This window comes from Squalius cephalus (assembly GCF_949319135.1).
Source record: "Squalius cephalus genome assembly, chromosome: 16".
In the NCBI taxonomy this organism is placed as follows: domain Eukaryota; kingdom Metazoa; phylum Chordata; class Actinopteri; order Cypriniformes; family Leuciscidae; genus Squalius; species Squalius cephalus.
The window spans coordinates 20,942,982-20,962,561 of NC_137137.1; the positions used below are offsets into that span (position 1 = coordinate 20,942,982).

Here is a 19,580-nt window from a genome sequence, read left to right on the forward strand (position 1 = left end):
AGCGTACTACTAAAAGTTGACAAAACTAGCAGATGTACACATATTATTTTGGTCCAATCAAATGCCCCTAATATCAACTGAAACTGACTTTCATGTAGTATGTTATGGTTCATGTCACAAACTTCCTGTTACAATAGGAAACACATCACATGATCGAAAACTGACTAATGCTACATAAAAAATAATAAGTTAATGTATGAATTCTCTCTCTTCCTGTCCCACAGGTGGATGACGCCATGCTTATGTTTGACAAAACCACCAACAGGCACAGAGGTAAATTTCCCTTTATCTTTCTTTAAATAACTAAGGCCGTCAATGGCAGCCATTCTCCTGTTTGCTCCTTCCTTTCCTAAACCTGGTCCAATCTGTCTCCGTCTCCTCTCCATGGCCCTCCATCCTGTACTCTGTAGGATAAGCGGTAGGTGAGGAGAGAGATTGAGTAATTAGTGTGTTCGTTAATCGGGGTTTAGGCTAAAACCTTGTTAAGCGCCCTTCCCTCCCCCTGCCGATTCTACAGCACATCGATTATGACAGCTTGCATGGCTTTACCGCAGCCTTTCAACCCAGCGGAGAGGTGGAGGAGATGAGACACATGGAGACACAGACAGGGGACGAGAGCAGCACTTGAGAAGAGAGAAGCAAGTTTTTGCTGGAAAAAAATGTAGCTGCATATCTTTTTGTTGAGAAAATCTAGCACTGTTTACGGAGACAAAGTGGACACGTGTGTGACCGCTAAGGTTTAAAATAGAATACAGGTCACAGGAAATCTGTATAATTACAGTATTAAGGTTGGACCTTAAGGACAATCACATTCACAAACATTCAACCTCAAAATGGAGAAGTTACAGGCATGCGGAAAGAGCACATGAAATTAATTTTTACAAATACTTGTTGGAGTCCAAAAATCTGGGACCACAATCTTGGATCATTTAAATGTGAATATGAAGTGGGAAAATTTTATTTTGACATTTTACAACAAGGAAATGTTTTGAGGTCAAATATTTAAAGATTTAGTTAGTTAGAAAATTATCCCATAATGTACTCACCCTGAAGCCATCATATGTGTATATGACTTTCGTATTTCAGACAAACACAGAGTTATATTCAAAAATATGCTGACTCTTCCAAGCTTTATAATTGGAGTGAATAGTAACTGAGATTTTCAAGCGTATCCGTCCATCATAGAAGTTATCCACACTGCTTCAGGGGGTTAGTAAAGGCCTTCTGAAGCGAAGAAAAATAAGAAAAATATACATAACTATAACTTTATAAACTGTAATCACTTGTAATATGTGGTCTCAGACTTTTGGACCCCACTTTATCCCTAATTAAAAAGTACAGTGACTGTATCAGATGGTGATAGGTGATGTATACTATGGTACTCCCTTGATACATGTCCAAAAAGATTTAGCAGATTTTAGATTTAGAAGTAGATTTTTTTTTGTTTTTGTTTTTTTTTGGCTTTTCTTTGCCAGTTTGGCATCCGTACTTCTCACCTGAAGTTGAACTGAAGTATATGAACTGTAGACATTGTTTATAATGACGGCTAAAGTGGAAATCCAAATGTAAACTGCGGTCTGAGTGTCTGGACTCTTTCTTCCCGCAGGGTTTGGATTTGTGACATTTGAGAATGAAGATGTAGTGGAGAAAGTCTGTGAGATCCACTTCCACGAGATCAACAACAAAATGGTGAGAGTTCTTATTCTGAGACACTTTTCAAAGTGAAAAAGTTCAAACTTATGTTTACCTGACTGATATCTTCCCTTTTCAATCACAGGTGGAGTGCAAGAAAGCCCAACCCAAGGAAGTGATGTCACCCACAGGCTCTTCAAGAGGTCGTGCTCGTGTCATGCCCTATGGGATGGACGCCTTCATGCTTGGCATAGGAATGCTGGGTAAGAGTGGCATGGATGATTAGGGCTCCAAGTAATGAAAAGTATAGTGTGGACTCTTCTGCCCTCTGCTGTTAAGAGTGAAAAGTGCAACCTGTACTGGTCCAAGAATTCATACTGAATACACAAATTGTATACTTTCTTTCTACTACATTGATCAATATTAAATTAATATGATTTGATGAGTGTCATTTTTTTCCCCCAGGGTATCCAGGGTTCCAGGCAGCAACATATGCTGGTCGCAGCTATACTAGTCTCACACCAGGATACACATATCAGTTCCCTGGTAAGACTCAATGTCTGGCTCATGCTGTAATACTGTATCAGTGTCTCCGTACACTTTTTCACACATTGGTTCATGTGTATTAACTCTTTCCTGGAATGAATCTTTAGACACTCAGGTATTTAGCAAATCAAATATTGGGTTTTTGAACCAGAAAGTGATTGATTGTCAGTGTATAATTGCATATACTCGATTCAGTGAGCATTATGTAATGGTAGGTTGTTGCCAACACTAGGTAACATAACTAACTAGTTGCAAAATATGCTTGTGAACATGCGGTATTGGTAAAGCATTTGATGTCACACAATTTGCAAATGCAAGAATATACTAATTGTAATAAAAAATATATATTTCCCATTTTGTGATCAGATATTATGTGTAAAAACACCACATGTGTTAGATTATATATATGTATATTTTTGTATTTCTGAAAGAAGTCTCCTCCCAAGGTTGCATTTCTTTGATCAAAAATGCTGTAAAAACAGTAAAATTGTGGAATATTTTTCCAATATGTTTTCCAGGAACGGTTTTCAACTTGAATATATTTTAAAATGTTATGATGACAAAGCAGAATTTTCAGCATATTCAGAGTCGCATGATCCTTCAGAAATCATTCTAAAATGCTCATTTAATGCTCAAGAAACATTTCTTATTATCAATGTCAAAAATGGTTGTGCTGCTTAATATTTTTGTGGAAACTGATTTTTTTCAGGCTTCTCTGATGAAAAGAAAGTTCAAAAGAACATGATTTATTGAAATGGAAATATTCCAACCATATTATATTTAATATTTTTAATATAACATTATAAATGTTTACTGTCACTTTTGATCCATTTAATGCATCCTTGCTGAATAAAAGTATTAATAAAACGGTAGTGTATATTGTCATAAATCACAGTTTTGCAACAGCATTTAAATCAGTGATTTAAACAAACTCACAGTGAATCAGGGCTGCTTGTAAATCTCAGAGGCGATCTGAGACTATCTTTCTATGTGCACTAACTTGTACGCTTGCATGTCTTGCCACTCATTGTTGCTGCCATAGGCCCTGTAGTGCTTCTCCATGTGTGTAGTCTGAACAGCACTGGTGTGTATGTTTAAACGGCTTTCTGTGTTTATCTCTATTCTAGAATTCCACTTAGAGAGGACCCCCCTTCTGACATCACCCCACCCCCCTGAGCTCACAGGTTAGTCCCTCTAAGAGCTTTACAAGCAGCTATTGCACATGGTACCCACTCACCGTATTCCAGCACGCAACAAAGTGTGATTTGAGTGCTGTAAGTTTACGCAGTAACACCACCACCAGCCAGGAAATCCTGCTTAAAAGCTTACTCGGGCGTTACCACACATTATCAGACCATCATATCTTACTCTGTATGATGCAAGCACTTTTCCCATTGGTTTCGGCTTGATACTGATTGAGTTCTCTTTCCTGTTTGTTTGCTCGTTCTGCTTGCATGCGTATGTTGTTGTAGCCATTCCTCTGACGGCGTACAACCCCATGGCGGCAGCCGCCGCAGCAGCAGCTGTGGTCAGAGGTGCGAGATTTTTATTTTACATCCTACACATGACCCATTCTCAGGAAATAAGCGCACCCACCCCAATGCGCCTTTTCGCTATCCGGCTGACCTATATATCTATAAGATTTCCTGTTCATGAAAAGTGATTGAGATATTTTGGAATATCGATTTCTATTGTAGGCTCAACTCCTTCTCGCTCAGGTGGATTTTTAGGTACCAGCAGCCCTGGGCCGATGGCAGACCTGTATGGAGCGGCCAATCAGGACTCAACTGTCAGTAGCTATATCAGCGCCGCAAGTCCCGCTCCAAGCACTGGATTCAGCCACAGCCTTGGGGTGAGCCAGTCAAATGCAGTGTTGTTACTGTTAATTAAAACTATTAGAAAAGTCATTGGAATAAAATAAATGCAAATATTACATGAAAAACTTAAATAAAAAAAAATGTCAATGGAAAATTAGAAATGTCACTTTGGGAATGACCTGAAATAAAATAAGTACTAAAATGACAAAAAAATAATTACAAATAATGGAAAATGGAAATGGAAAAAGCACATAAAATTACTAAAACAAACTACAATTAAAATGTAAACTGAAAATATAAAAATAAAAATGAATTCAAAATATTAACAAATAATCAAATAAAATACTCAAATAACGCTGTCGACAAAGTGAAAAGAAAAATGTAGAAATGTTATTTTTGTATTCATATTGGTTTCATATGGTTTAAAAAAAGACATTGTAAAACGTCCATCAAGTAAAACGTAAAGCATTTATCTTACTTTGAAAACATGCAGTGCATCATGATATTCATTCTTAAATATTACGTTTTTGGCGAGTCACACCACATGACATTTTTCAACCTGAACTAACCTTGCCATGTGAAAAAGGTCAAATTATTGACCCTGAAACAGTCATGAGTGTCTGCAGGGCGTATTTTCAAATATTAATAAACAGTAGGCAGTCTTTTTTCCTTTTCTTTTTTTAAGAAATAATTATTGTTATCTATTAAAATTTTTTTTATAATAATAATAATAATTCATACAAAAAAAATTGATAGTAATAGACGTGTGTTCAAGTCATTGAATTTTTTTTTTTTTTTAATGTATTTATTTTTGAGTTTAAAAAACAAGTGTCACATCATTGATGGAGAACATCTGATGCACACGATGAATTTAATAAATCATTTGTGTCTTTTCAATTACAATGCTTTATTTTTACCTTCACAGGGCCCTCTGATTGCTACGGCATTTACTAACGGCTACCATTGAAATGAGTGACAGGTACAACAGTATTCATCATTCGGACGTCTTCCCTACATCAAAAGGAAGGATTTTTAAAGTATGTGATCTCAATCGAATATAATGGATGCACTCTACGTGCCGCAGGGTTTTATTGTTATTTTATCAAGCTCTCTGTCATTAAATGGTTTTGGATGAGATGAATCAGCCCTAAGCTGATGGAATGGTGGCTACAACACTAATAATGTGATGTGACATATTTCCTGTTTTATGAATTACTGTCATATCAGTCTAACTAACCTCCTGCTCCTCTTATATAGAGCTAAACCTGTAAATAATTAGTTTATTTCTCAGTTTAAAATGCTAACAACTTAAGTGTATTTTTGTCTTAGTTTCTTTTCTCTCTCTCTCTCTCAGTTCTTGTTTAAAGTTTTGTCTTTTTCTGATGATTATGTACATGTAGGCTTGTAATTGTAGAAAAGTCTTTTCAGTTCTTATAAGAGCAATAATCTGTGTCAAATCTATGTGGATCTTTGTAGTGTATTTAAAAGACTAAATCACTTTCAGATGCATTTGGTACATTTTCTACTGAAGAATATAGTGTGATGGGACATCAAAATGTATATTTTGTTAGTTTTGCAACTGGATTTATTACACTGATCATGAAAATAGCAGTAATTACAAGGAGAACATATTTCTCAGACTTAGATTTGACCTTGTTTGTGTAAAATATTGTATATACTGTCTTTTTGATCTGGTGAGATCTATCAGCGTGATTAAGAGTTTTTTTTTACACTCGAGAACGCGAACGCATGGTATTCTTTATGTCCAAAAATGTTTCGTTTTTTTTTTTCTTCTCCATGATTTGATGAACTTGAACTGTTTTATTTTGTGTTTTTTGTTGACAGAAGGCAATGTGAATGATGCTACTATTGTGTGTGTGTGTGTGTGTGTGTGTGTGTGTGTGTGTGTGTGTGTGTGTGTGTGTGTGTGTGTGTGTGTGTGTGTGTGTGTGTGTGTGTGTGTGTTAGAGAGCGAATGCATGTCTGATGCTGTCATGATCTAATGTATTATCTTCGGTAAGATGATTTAAAATGTGAATTGTAACCCCTATTTCCACGCTGTTACATTGCTTTTACCAAGTTTATATTCGTAACACAATTCCATTAATCTCTTTTAGAGGTTTAAAGTCTTGTAATAATTTGAATATGAATATACTTCAATTAAATGAAGATTCTGGTACTGGTTTTAAAAAAAAAGCAACACTAATAACACTTTTTATGAAGTAAACAGGATGGCTGTTAATAATTGAAAGTTTTAATGTTTCTTGTTTGAAGCTTGACCCTCTCTAAAAAAAATGAAATAAAAAATAAAATAAAAAAGTATATTTGGAAATGGCAATTCAATTATTTCAAATTTCAGAACTCCTACAGGGTTAAACACTGCACGCATGACTCACTTCATGCCAGACGTTGCCTGTTAATGTTAGTCTTTTTTTAATGGCTTCGGGGCTTGTCAAATCGCCTACAGTCTGCTATTGAATCTCTATCTTCTGAAAGCGCTCACTGAACACCCCCGCATAGAAATCTGTATTTATGCGACACTTGTGAAAATACAATGAAACTAAAGATATCTGTCAGGATGAAACAGCATTATCTTATTGTTGAAGCACGTCATATGATTAGGGCTTTTACCGCTAAGCTTCTGGGGATGTGTAGGCGGTAACACATCAGTCTTTTACGATAAACATCTATGTTATGTCAATTAACAGTTCTTGTAATCTTCATGTATGCTTATTGCTACAAAAACTAGGAAACTAAACAGTTTTTGCTAGTTTAAAAACTGCAGGCTAATTCCTATATAAATATATATCTTTTTGAAAGTTTATTTTCAGTGCACTTAAAGCTAGTTTTAAAGTCCTAGTTTTTAGTCCTTTTAAAGAAGTCTAACCTGATCACTGAAAAAACAAGAAAAAGTATTTGAAGGTTTTATCAGATGTTTGTATAATTGTATCTTAAATATAGACATTTACCTTGAGCACAAACAGACTCAAATGTGAGCCTTAACAACAGCACTTAATAATTAAGCCTTCATGAGTATTACATGAAGAAAAACAATCCATTGAAAACTATATCAACATTTATAGTATTTACAGCAATACCTTGACAAAATCAAACAGGACAAGAAGCTTAAAGTCCCATTAAAACACCCTGTCCCGTATCCAAGGCAAAAGAGATTACAGTGCTCAACCTTCATCCTTTGGTCCTTTCTTTATCCGGACCTCAGAGTATGTCACTGAGTCCTCTGTGCAGGTCTCTGAAGAGAGTGCCAGAGCTGCACTGTTCTGTAAGACAAGTTATAACATGACATAATAATTCCATCTGGATATATAATGCACATATATGATATGTGACCCTGGACCACAAAACCATGGGTCACAATTTTGAAATTGAGATGTATACATCATATGAAAACTGAATAAATAAGCTTTCCATTGATGTATGGTTTACAATATTTGGCCGGGATACAATTATTTGAACATCTGGAATCTGAGGGTGCCAAAAAGTTGTCCATTTATGTTCGCGATTGTGCTGCATTCACTCACAAAAATAAATGTTTTATATATTTACGGTAGGAAATTTACAAAATATCTTCATGAAACATGATCTTTACTTAATATCCTAATGATTTTTGGCATAAAAGAAACATCGATAATTTTGACCCATACAATGTATTGTTGGCTATTGCCACAAATATACCCATGCTACTTGTGACTGGTTTTGTGATCCAGGGTCACATATATGACAAAGTGACAACTGCAAACATGTAAGCATCGCTCTTGATGGGCACTATTTACCTCATTTCTTGATTTCACACTGTCCCGAGGAATGTTTAATGCTGCATAAACAACAGTGTCCTGAGTTTCAGGGGAGGGTGATCCACGGGTAGCATCAACCTGAGAGTGAAATAATAATTTATTTTAAAAAGTACTGTATTACTTTTCTGAAAGACACTGAAAGATTTCTGAAAGACACTTAATCTTCTGAAAGATTAAGCTCTGCCAATATTCACAATAAAATAAAATAAAAATAAATAAATGTTACTCACTATGCCTTCTTTTGCTTTAGGTTTTATACAGTGTCCTAGTAAAAAAATAAAATAAAAAAAAAGCCTGTTAAACGTTACAGTCACTTGAATTTTGTTTATTTAAAAAACTGATAGTATTCTATCAGTACACTGTGATAAATTATATGATAAAAAAGTTATGACAACATATGTTTTTACATTGCTTTAACTCATCAAAATAAATTAAGCAATTTTTTACAAGATTCAACTTGTTTTTTTAAGTTAGTTTAATGCAATTTAAGTTGAAATGACTTATACATCCAAGTTGATTGTAGCTACTTTTAATCTGAAGCACATTGCGATCAACCCATAAACATGAATTTTTAAAGAAATTTCACAATTTGTTTACCTTTATAATGCATGTGAATAACATAGGCAATGCTGATGAATAGAAAGACACAACCCAATCCCAATGACCACATAACTGTGTCCTTATTATAGGGGTTTGCTGTCACAGTCACAGATGTGGAAGTTGGTGCTGTCACAGTTGTTGAATTAGGCACATTTGAATTAGGCACTGCAAAGTATAAATGTTTATCATTTGGATTGTTCATGAGACTTTTTAAGCACTGAAAAACTGTGTTGAGTGCATACTGTTACATGCAATGTGTGCATGATATTATCAGTCTTTAAACAGAATAGAATGAACATTTTAAAAAGAGTAAAAAATAAAGCTCACCCACATATACATGCGTCCCATTTCCATATTCAGTGAGTCCAAGTTTAGGTAAATCCACCCATGCTTTGCAGTAATACTTGCCACTATGATTTAGAGGTATTGACAGCAGGTCCAGCGATGCGTTAATAAACACATCTCCAGATACAGATGATCGATTTTCAGACATTGTAATTGTTTCACTCTTCATTTCAGTTTGATTATCTTGCAACCACTTAACCCATATTCTTTTAGCTTGTGAATGAACTTTAATGTGACAGGTGATGTTTTCACTTGTGCCTTTCCATTGTATTGTCTCAGGTTTTTGCCACACAGATATGCCTGCAACATTTGACAAATTTACATCTCCAGTGACGAGACCTGTGAGAAAGTAGCAAAAAAGCAAAGTATTAAATTATTTTAATTTCATCAAGCTATTGACATCATGTCGATATAAGTAGTGTTATCGAGGAGGAAAACCGATGATATTACCTGTGAACCAGATGGTTGCGAAGAGAGCAGAGAGACTGGTGCGTGTCATTTCATCTAAAGTGCAGAGACAGCGGGTTTCTCACGTTAGCAGTGGCAGGTGTTTTTCATTTTTCCTGTGTGGTGTATCCTGCAGTCTTAAAGCATCACCTTATCTGCATAAACTCACACGCTCCAGTGACACCCACAGACAAGGCCACTCCGTGACACTCATTTTTGTCAGATTACTCATTTAGCAAATCTATTAATTAATTCATAAATGCATTAAAATGCAATGCATACATGCAACAACTTCAATGCACCTCTTCTATGATGAGCATGATTTTAATTTCTGCATTAAAATTAATTTTAGGATTCATTTTAAGATGTACAATAATGACTCTGAAGATCATGATTCTGAAGCTGAAAATACAGAATTATTTTAGATGAATATGCTTGCACTCTGACACTGACTAGATATATTTAAAATAATGTAGGCCACTTTTTACTGGTAACATAAGACATTTGGCATTATCAGGACCCACAAATATTCCCCCATTGCATTATTATACATTATATTCAACATTATATATATAGCAGTTTAATGTAGTACTGACACTAAAACTCGGAAAACTTGAATTTTTTCCTCACACAAATTTTATATTTGGGTGAACTATACACAATTGTTACATTTTTGTATTGCAATATATTGTGACACAGTATATTGTTACACCCCTATATATATATATGCATACATACATACATATATATTATCTCTTTTTTTAAATAATTATTAAGATGTGCAAGGTATAAAGATTATGTTACATTTTACTTGATGATTGCATCACTTTATATTTTTAAAGCACAAGGAAAGAACATTAATATAAACAGTAAATTTATAAGAATAGGCATACTTTAAGAAGATTTTGTTACACTATTTGGTTACAATTTATTTTAAGGTGTCATTGTTACAGTGTAATTATATATTTGAGTAATATTAAGTAACTACATGTAGGGCCTTCTTACAGGGTTAGGGTAGGATTAGGATTTGGTTGAGGGTTAGCTGCATGTAATTTTGCATAATTTAGTTATTACTATGATAAGTACATGTAACATATGTAACAAGGACACTGTAAAATAAAGTGTTACCCACTATTTTATTATGGCCTTTTTCAGTATTGAGTAATATTAATTAACATGTACTTACTACAGGGTTAGGGATAGAATTATACGGATACGTTTGGTTTATGGTTAGTTGCATGTAATTATGCATAATTGACTGTAAGTAAATGTGACATGTAAAAAGGACACAAGATTTGTCCATTTATTTATATTTTATCACTACTGTGCATCTGTAATGTGCAATGCAGTTTTTTGCCCTTATGCAGCGCTGTTTTCGCTCTCCTGGCTTACAGTACTACGCAAAAACCGTGGGAAAATTGCCAGCGTGCATTTCTTGACAGCCTAGTAATGTGATTTTGGGGCCATTATCCATATGGCTGTATCAGTTGTAACTTTAACACTCCCTTCTCCCTTTGACAGATAATGGTAATATGGGCAAGTAGACAGACTTATTTTCCTCCTCTTGCCTCTCCTCTTACATCTTACATTGCTTCAACGTCCCGCACACATTCTCTCTCTCTCCCTCTCTGAAGTGGGATAGTGTTCAGCCCGGTTGGTAATTAGGTCATAAGCCATCTCTGACTCACTCAACTTCTCATCCATCGCATTTCACACTTACCCAATCATCTGACATCCCCCATGAGTGTCTTCATGAGCTCTTGCCTTCTTGTTTCTCCTCCAGTCTTCCATTCAGTTTCCTGATCTTCTCTTGTAAATGTTCTCACCATCTCCTGCTCCTTCATAACTCTTGCGTCATGAGTCCTGGTCTTCACCGGTCGGATGGAAAGACAAGCTGCTCTATCGATGGAAGTTCCGACCACAGTTTGGGAAGGAGTGCTGAGGCTCAAGAGGCACCACCGCTGAAAAATTACATTTTTTTGACTATTTTCACTTGTTTTTGTCCGGCATGGCCTATTAACATTGTGGCGTTGGTTTTTTCTCTGATGGTGAGTAGAAAACACTATTTTTTTTTTTTATTCTGTATGTAACTGGAGAGTTGCACATTCATATGGTGCTTTATTAAATCAAAATCTTAATTGAGGTTATATATCAAAACGTACAGTGTTTCTACAGAGTTTTGGTCATACGTTATAGAGAGTGTTTTTCTTAAAAGGTATGTTTATTCTGGGTTTATTTAGCAGTGTGTTATATGTGTGGCTTTGAAATCTGACTAAACCTAATGTTCTTATGGTCCAGATAGACATATAAGTGTTATAAATAGATAGGCCTCAAGTATCTGTGCAGTTAACTTTTTAGCCCTCCCACACATGCAAGCAAGTCTGCATACACTCTCACACGTCTCTCACCCTTTACCCTACTCGAACATTCACACGGCAGCCTGCAGATGTGCTCACTTGCACAAGGCACGTGAAAGGTGGATATGATTATGATGAACTTTCACAGGCTTTTGTTCTCCACCAATGCTTAGGCCTATTCTGGTGATAAACAGGAAAGTTTTTTCAGTGGTTTTCTACCTGACTTGTCACACCTTGACCTCAGAATGAGAGATGCAGTAACAGTTGCAGTAAAATGTCAATACATGCTATTTTTGCAATGCATTTACTGAATATTATATAGAATAGGGTTTCTCATTCTCATGAAAGTACATTAATATTATATATTATGTAACAGTACATTATGTATAATACAATACAACATATATATATATATATATATATATATATATATATATATATATATATATATATATATATATATATATATATATATATATATATGTATGTATATATATAAAATAATATTTTATTTTATTACATTTCATTTTTACTTATTTATTCAAAAATACATGTATTATTTTATTAATATATATTGTACTAAAAAACTATTTCAATGTTTTATATATATATAAAACACACTATATATACAGTATACACACTATATATATACACAATAATATTTTATTTATTAAAAAAATACATTATTTGAAATATTTTATTTTTATTATTACCATATATATGTTAATAAAAATAAATTATTTCAATGTTATATAATATATTATTTTATGAAATTATATGTTTATGAGTTTTTAAATCAGTATCAATTGTTACTGGGGGTGAAAAACAGAAATTTAACTGAAAAAAGAATCAGATTAATCATGCTTGGTTTTTGATTAGTCTAATGACAACCGTACTATTTTTAATTAATAATTCATGATTATAAAACAGATAGTCCTTGATTCTAACTGGTGCGTAACTCTGCCGTGTTCAGAGCCATTGTAAATTGCTCTACAAACATACACCAGTTATTAAAATTATTATTTTTATGGACTAACCATTTTATAAAAGCAATAAGCCCTGTGAAGCTGTGGTTTACAGTGAATTTAGAACAGCTAAATGCTCCGCATCGTCTAATTCACTGTAAATCCTGGCTTCTTAGGGCTTATTGCTTTATTATCAGGTTTAATACTATAATAAGGAATAATACATAATAGGGTAAAATAAATAATTGGGTGTGGATCAAGACAGAATGGGAATAAATGTAGAATATGTTAATTTGTATATTTTTGTAAGGTACAGTGATTCGTGGCATACATGTGATCCATTCACATCATGGGCATAGAAATGAGTCATTTTTACCAGCAGCCCATTCCTGTCATACTTTTGCCCTGCATCCAGCAATCAATCTGTGCTTTACAAATGCCACTACCAGGCTAGAGGCTGCGGGGTCTGAAAGGGGTAAAGTGCAGGGGTTTGCTGTGGAGAACACCACCAGTTTCAGGTTGACTCTACCTCTGCTACACAGTAAAACTTCAGGGCAGCAGCTGCAGCCGCCACCGCACCGCCTGTGAGAAACTAAATGAGCATCGCACATCACGCAACCCATTTAACTGCCCTCTGACACACTGGTGGCTTTATGCACACTGTATGAGGGCCAAAAGTGGTTAACAGGGTTTTTTTTTTTTTGTTTTGTTTTGTTTTTTTGCAGAGATTTTGTACTTTTAAATATCGTTTAAAAACCATCCGTTAAAACTGCATTAAATAGAATTTTATATATTTCATGTTTTTGGCATAAATCTAAAGTTTAGTGATGTTTATGTCTAAGAAATGAGTTTAGACCACCAGCTTTGTCTGATTTTTAATATGTGAATCATCTTAGTGATGTCAAATCAACTTTGCAATCCCAGTAAATGAGATTTTGTGTCTCCCAAGTCTCAGTTTGCTGTCTGATCTTATTAAGAGAGCCGAAATGATGCTGGCATCATCACTATGCCCCTCGTTGCTGTCTGCTTTATGGGCCACATGCTGAAGTCTCGTTTTCACCTGCCACTGATGCTGCAAATTAAATATGCTGCAAATTTCACATTACATAATTTCTGTATCAACTTGATCAAATGAATCTTAGTTTTTCCATCCTGAAATAATTTATTTTTTCAAATTGGTTAATTTCACAATTAGGATTTCTCTCTCTCATTCAGTCTCAAAGCAGTTACGATGCAGAAGACTATGAAGGAGCTCAGCGGCTGGGGAGGAAGGCTCTTCACATGGGAATGGCTTCTATAGTTATTGGCCTTCTGATCATAACTGCCTTCTGTATTGTACACTTCACCACGGTACTCATTTGCACAAAACGTTTCGAGTATATTATAAATGTGACTTGTTAAAGGAATGGTTCACTCAATAATTCAGTCATTATTTACTCATATGACCTTTTGAAAAATATTCTGGCTAGTCTTTTAAATATAATAAATGTGAATGAGGACTGGCAAAAAAATGACAGAAAACACCATATAGTGTTATAAAAGTCTTCTTAAGTCATATGATAGTTTTATATGAGAAACAGACTAAAATTTAAATCATTAATTAATGGAAATCTTGACACCTGCTCCTTGTTAACAAATCATTATTTTAAGCTGAATATTTTATATGAATCAGTTGATTCTGTTCATCCATAAGGCAGAGGAGGAAAGTCAGTATGTTAAGTCCGCAGCGATGAATAAGCAAGGCAGCTGGATGAGGTGGGAGAGTGTGTGGGAGAGGGTTCTGACTTGGCAGGACATCTGGAGCATGGAAGAGCACCGGATTAAGTTTTTGTTGTGTTCCATGTTTGCAAGGTCCTACCTACTCCATCAAACCTACATACATGGGAGTTGGCAGAAAACCCCAAATGCACACTCTGTGGAAAGCCAGCTAACATTGAGCATATCCTTTCTTCATGCAGAACAAGTTTGGCAGATGGGAAATTTGGTGACGGCACCAAATTTTGACTGGGGTGGAGCAGGCAAGAAAGAAACCAAGACAACTTGTAAGGGACCTTGTTTCGTTCAGTTTCTTAGGTCTGGAGAGAGCGTGGCAACTGAGATGAGGAGTAAAGAATCCTGGCCTCGGCAAATGACTGGGAGATGTGGGCAGACCTTAAGAAGCAGCTCAAATTCCCAGAGGAAATAATCTACACTATAGCCTTAGACCTGACATTGTGCTCTGGTCGAAGAGTACCAAGCAGGTGGTACTTGTCGAGCTTACAGTACCCAGGGTAGCACACAAGTGTAAGCTTAAGAAATATCAGGCGTTGATTCTCGAGTGCCAACAGGAGGGATGGAAGGCTTGAAACCTGCTGGCGGAGGTTGGCTCCAGGGGGTTCACAGGGCAGTTGCTTTGGACGACCCTTGGATAGCTTGGGATTGATGGCCAGGCCAGGAAGCGGCTGGTAGCAAACATCACGAAACAGACCGAGCTAGCATCCCGGTGGATATAGATACAATGAAATGAGCGGTGGCAGAACCAACCAAGAAGGGCCAAAAACATCTTGAGTTTGGAGGTGGAGAGCGGGGGTGGAACTAGGATGCTGGTTGTGGAACTAGGATGCTGACCGAACTAGGATGCTGACCAACTAGGATGCTGGTTCCAACATGGTCTTAAATTGGTCGAAACATCAAGAAAGAGGGGTGCCCATTTGATAACCCACAGAAGCCCTAAACTCAACCAAGTTGGAGGAAGGGGTCTTGAGAGAGGAAGAAGGGATAGCAATGTCACTGGTTCACAGATGGTGCAAGGTGAGTACCTGTAAAAGTGGGCCAATTGCGATAAATCATATTTTGCATATTCTGTTTGTTCACATATCGACTGATCTGGTTCTCAAATTCACTTACTGACTTGATGGTCCGATTACAGTAAAATTCCACTAGAGGGAAAGATTATCAGTGAACTTAAAGTGTCACAATTATGCTATTTTAAAGGTTCCTAAATTTGTTTCGGAGGTCTCCTAAAACAGGTTTACATGCATCCAAGATAAATATTTTTTTTGATTATTATATTTTCTCATCATACACATTGCAGTATCACCTCTTTTCCATCTGAAATGGATGGACAAAGGATTCAGTCTCTCTAAACCTCTCCATTCCGAGAGCCTACTCTGCTCTGATTGGTCACATGGCCTAGTCTGTTGTGATTGGTTTATTCTGGTCCGATTGGTCAGATGGCCTAGTCTGTTGTGATTGGTTTACTCTGCTCTGATTGGTCAGATGACCTAGTCTGTTGTGATTGGTTTATTCTGGTCCGATTGGTCAGATGGCCTAGTCTGTTGTGATTGGTTTACTCTGCTCTGATTGGTCAGATGACCTAGTCTGTTGTTATTGGTCTACAGCTCCGGAGTCTTCCTCAGCACAGTGATAGAAACAGTAACGATGTTGCAGTTCAGAATCGGTTCTTTCTTTTGGGAGACAAGACCTCCATTTATCATGCACTTTGATCTTAGAAATTTTGCTGACCTTTTACATTCACAAACAGTGAATCACACAAAGCTGTTATGTGGCTTCAGAAGACTTACAGTATAGAGTCGTATTGACTACTTTTATGGAGCTTTTGAATTGTTTATTAGGCTTGAAAGCTCCCGTTCCTATTTAATCACCAGATTTTCTGTTCCATGATATAAAATCATAAGTGCCTGAAACAACATGAGGATTACTAAATTAAACTCTTTTTGTTTTGGGGTGAACTATTCCTTTAAATTATCATTGTAAATGATATTCTCATATGCATGTCCTGTTTTTTAAATAGTGTGATTTATGCACTGAGTTCTCATTTAGTAAGAAAATATTTCCTTCTTTTATTGGTCTTTTTTATATCAACTAAACAGAATGCAATCTGATGGTGGAGAGACCGGTATGGCAGGAAAGCTATACTATAAATTGATGGCGATCGGTTCCAGTGAACGCCAGAGGACACTGTGAGCCAAACCCAAAACATGGTTTCACTGTGGTGGCACCATGTGCTTGAACCATCCCGGGTTTATAAGTAATTAATATTTTCAAATGGAATGTATACGTGGGTCTGATTTGCTCAAAGCATGGCCAAGAATCCAAACTACAGAAAATCTTACACTAAAAGTCACTTCATATTCATACCACCTCAAATATATATCAGAGTGATGTTTATTCCTGCAGGCATACAACTGCAAGTCTGTATATTACGGAGTATGATGAAACTTCAAATGTTGCAAATGTGTAGTTTAGAGGTGTACATTGTTTTTGTCCTAAAAATGGCATACTAAAAGGATGCTTGCACCCAAATAGATAACCAATGCTTTTACAGAAAAAAACAACCAGTTATGTTATACAGGTGAATGTAAAATTACAGAAAGTATGATAATTTTATAAGGAAAATATGAATAAATGTGCAATGTATGAAATGTCTCAATTTACTAAATACACAAGTGTCTGTCTCAGTTTTATAAAGGATTATAGCGTGCAATAGCCACTCCCTCTCCTCCTTCACACCAAATGTAATCTGCAGCGTTTGGAGTATCCTGTATTTTGATATGTAATATTATAGCCAGCTATGGTTAAATATAGCAGAATTTGTCTCCAGTCTTAGCAATCAAAGCAAAGAACTACTAGCTGTGATAGAATACTAGTGGTAGTATTTACTCTAAGCGTTTCATTGACAAGTTTTCAGTGTACTTCAATACATGGGCGATTATAGTAATACTAATCAGTGTGTCACCACTGCCATCAATCTTAGTTGATGTTTTTCCAATATGTACTGGTGGTCCATCTCACTACTGTTGCCACCCAAGTCTGTTTTTATTGAAGTGTACTTTGCGGATACAGTTCCACTTCTCTCAGTACCTCATTTCCAGTCATGTCATGACACTGCGGAACTGGTCAGCCGTGAGAATGTGGCAAGATTCTGATGAACATGTGTGGACTCTTGAACACAGCTGGCTCACTCCATCATAGGACACACCCAATCTGGCACAGTCCCTAAAAAATAATAAATAAATAAATAATATATATATATATTTATACTACAGGGCTGTTGAATGCTTGAATCTGATTGGTTGAAGAACGTTCTAAGGTGTGCATTATTTTCAGGGAAACGCACAGCTAAAGTAGTTCCAGGCAGGTCTTGACCGCATTACAGTTCCATATCACTTCGCGTAGTTAACGGTAATAACGGAAAATAGGATACAATTCATAACAAGAAATAACATGCAGCCGCATGCGCTTGATCTGCAGTTTTCAATGTCTAGCTTCACAATCAATGGAAACATGCAGTTTAATTTTAATAAATAAAGTATATAGTCCTAGGCTATCTATAATCAATAGAAAATTAAACAGAAAATAGGCTAAATAAATGGATAGTCCTGCAGCACGGATTTTTATATATAACAAATAAATAATTATTGATAGGTCTTGTTAAAGGGGCTTTGTGTTTCATTTATTTGGCTAGTCTACTGTCATCTGTCAATAATAGAAAAATGAATGAACAAATTAATTATAACGAATTTAATTAATAAATAAATAATAATATTGACGCACATGCTTTTCTGTCTCATTTTTGCAACATCTCTCTATAATAACTGCATTAATAACTGCATAAAGCCGGGGACACACTTTAAGGCCGGTTATGAATGTAATTTGATACTTATGACTGATCATGACCAAACGCGTGTTCAGCGCGTTCAGTCTGTGTTCAAAGTCGGTGTTTAAAATCTGCTGCAGTCGATGAAAACAGTCAGAGAATGTGCCAGCTAGTCGTGTGTCCCAGCATTATTCTGCTATCAGTGGCTCAAACCTCCGTTACTAACTCTAAAATGACGTTTTGGAATTAGCAACGGAGGCATTGACTAGATGCGTAAGAAATTAGACCTACATACAAGAGCGTTTTAATGACAAAAACTTTACAAACGTCTTGAAATACATAATCTGAACAATGTTTCGAGGTGTGGTAACTGTAGTATAAGCGGAATAATTGACTTCAGGCCGTTGAATTATTAGAAAAATAATGCACACCCGAGGTGAACGGCCACTCCGCTTCGCGTCGTGACCGCATTACCACCTCGGGTGTGCATTATTTTTCTAATAATTCAACGGCCTGTCGTCAATTATTCCTTACATATATATATATATATATATATATATATATATATATATATATATATATATATATATATATATATATATAAAACACAATTTAAAAAAAAAATAATAATAATAATTATAGAACAAATATTGTTTAATTAATGCAAAATAATTCAAATATGAAAATATGCAATATTTTATGTGCTGCTTTGAACTACAACATTAAACCACTTTTACTTAAATTTTATCAATTCAAACGAAGCTGGTGGGTTATAAAATAATAATTTGAAGTATATTTGAGCATAATTCACAAGTCATGCATAACATTTAAAACGCTTTCTATTGTAACAAGCCCGAGTTAGTCAAAACATCTCTTTTTACGTAGTTTATGGACAAGTTGTACATTTCTACACTACACTAATCGAACAAATATGTAGCCTATAAATTATATCAAAGTTTGAAATACACAAAACAGAAAAACGCTTTACAGGTATGGAGTTTATCTGTTACAACAGAAAAACACATAAACAGACTGTTACAACACTCCCAGTCGTCTCCCACTGGTTTAACTGGTTAAGAGCTCGAACAGCAGGCGGAAGAGGTGTGCTTAACAGTTAACCTTTTTGTGAGGCAATGTGAAAATGGCGTTATGAAAAGAAATAGTCGCGGGCTACGGGCAAATAAAGTTTTCAGAGGTAAGTTAGTTAAATGATAAGGGAAGTTACCACAGTACGAGATGAAACGGTGATAAACCGCGGTCGTTGATGTAGGCGAGACCTGCACGCAAGAACAGGAACAACAAAGTAAAAAAAGACGATCAAAGAAACAACATCTCAGTCTTTTACGTCCTTTGTACTCATAGGTTCCTCAACTGTAGAATCGGCTATGTAACAGTTAGCTGCTAACTCCAGACTGATAAAACTAAACAAAAATAACATTAGATGATTGCCAAACACA

At 35.6% G+C, this 19,580-nt stretch overlaps 3 protein-coding genes across 6 annotated transcripts in view; 2 read left to right on the forward strand and 1 right to left on the reverse strand.

Annotated features, from left to right (window-relative positions):
- msi1b (musashi RNA binding protein 1b) overlaps positions 1-6,278 on the forward strand; it is a 20,733-nt gene extending 14,455 nt beyond the window's left edge. Inside the window, exons 7-14 of one of the 2 annotated variants that reach the window (XM_079896718.1) lie at positions 225-273; positions 1,607-1,689; positions 1,778-1,895; positions 2,098-2,178; positions 3,306-3,362; positions 3,651-3,713; positions 3,897-4,030; positions 4,921-6,278. In XM_079896718.1, coding sequence (XP_079752844.1) covers positions 225-273; positions 1,607-1,689; positions 1,778-1,895; positions 2,098-2,178; positions 3,306-3,362; positions 3,651-3,713; positions 3,897-4,030; positions 4,921-4,962 — 627 coding nt within the window. In that variant the 3' untranslated portion in view covers positions 4,963-6,278. Of the gene's footprint in view, positions 1-224; positions 274-1,606; positions 1,690-1,777; positions 1,896-2,097; positions 2,179-3,305; positions 3,363-3,650; positions 3,714-3,875; positions 4,031-4,920 lie in introns of both variants that reach the window. The other variant, XM_079896717.1, reaches the window with a different exon arrangement.
- LOC307173551 (uncharacterized protein) lies at positions 6,215-19,492 on the reverse strand. Of its 3 annotated transcripts, XM_079896749.1 has the most exons (10): positions 19,349-19,492; positions 17,388-17,522; positions 10,923-11,163; positions 9,206-9,357; positions 9,008-9,094; positions 8,738-8,820; positions 8,408-8,575; positions 8,041-8,075; positions 7,790-7,888; positions 6,215-7,276 (listed from the first exon to the last, which is right to left on the reverse strand). In XM_079896749.1, the coding sequence occupies exons 5-10, from the start codon at positions 9,019-9,021 to the stop codon at positions 7,178-7,180; spliced, it is 498 nt and encodes a 165-aa protein (XP_079752875.1). In that variant the 5' UTR covers positions 9,022-9,094; positions 9,206-9,357; positions 10,923-11,163; positions 17,388-17,522; positions 19,349-19,492; the 3' UTR covers positions 6,215-7,177. The 3 variants fall into 3 exon arrangements, with proteins under 3 accessions (XP_079752875.1, XP_079752873.1, XP_079752874.1); XM_079896747.1 differs by lacking the exons at positions 9,008-9,094; positions 9,206-9,357; positions 10,923-11,163; positions 17,388-17,522; positions 19,349-19,492 and having other exon boundaries at positions 8,738-8,994; XM_079896748.1 differs by lacking the exons at positions 9,008-9,094; positions 9,206-9,357; positions 10,923-11,163; positions 17,388-17,522; positions 19,349-19,492 and having other exon boundaries at positions 6,923-7,276; positions 8,041-8,054; positions 8,738-8,994.
- On the forward strand, positions 11,059-17,391 carry LOC307173557 (transmembrane protein 233-like; the record flags this gene model as incomplete). Its single annotated transcript, XM_079896757.1, has 3 exons — positions 11,059-11,250; positions 13,740-13,874; positions 16,397-17,391. 3 exons carry the CDS (start codon positions 11,059-11,061, stop codon positions 16,406-16,408), a joined length of 339 nt encoding a protein of 112 aa, XP_079752883.1. The 3' UTR covers positions 16,409-17,391.
- Positions 19,493-19,580: the final 88 nt, after the last annotated feature.

Coding starts and splice junctions, on each gene's coding strand:
- LOC307173551 (XM_079896747.1), bottom strand. CDS start 8,924: ATGAAGAGTGAAACAATTACAATGTCTGAAAATCGATCATCTGTATCT. Junction 8,576..8,737: donor TGGGACGCATGTATATGTGG/GTGAGCTTTATT, acceptor TATACTTTGCAG/TGCCTAATTCAAATGTGCCT. Junction 7,277..7,789: donor GTGTGAAATCAAGAAATGAG/GTAAATAGTGCC, acceptor CTTGTCTTACAG/AACAGTGCAGCTCTGGCACT.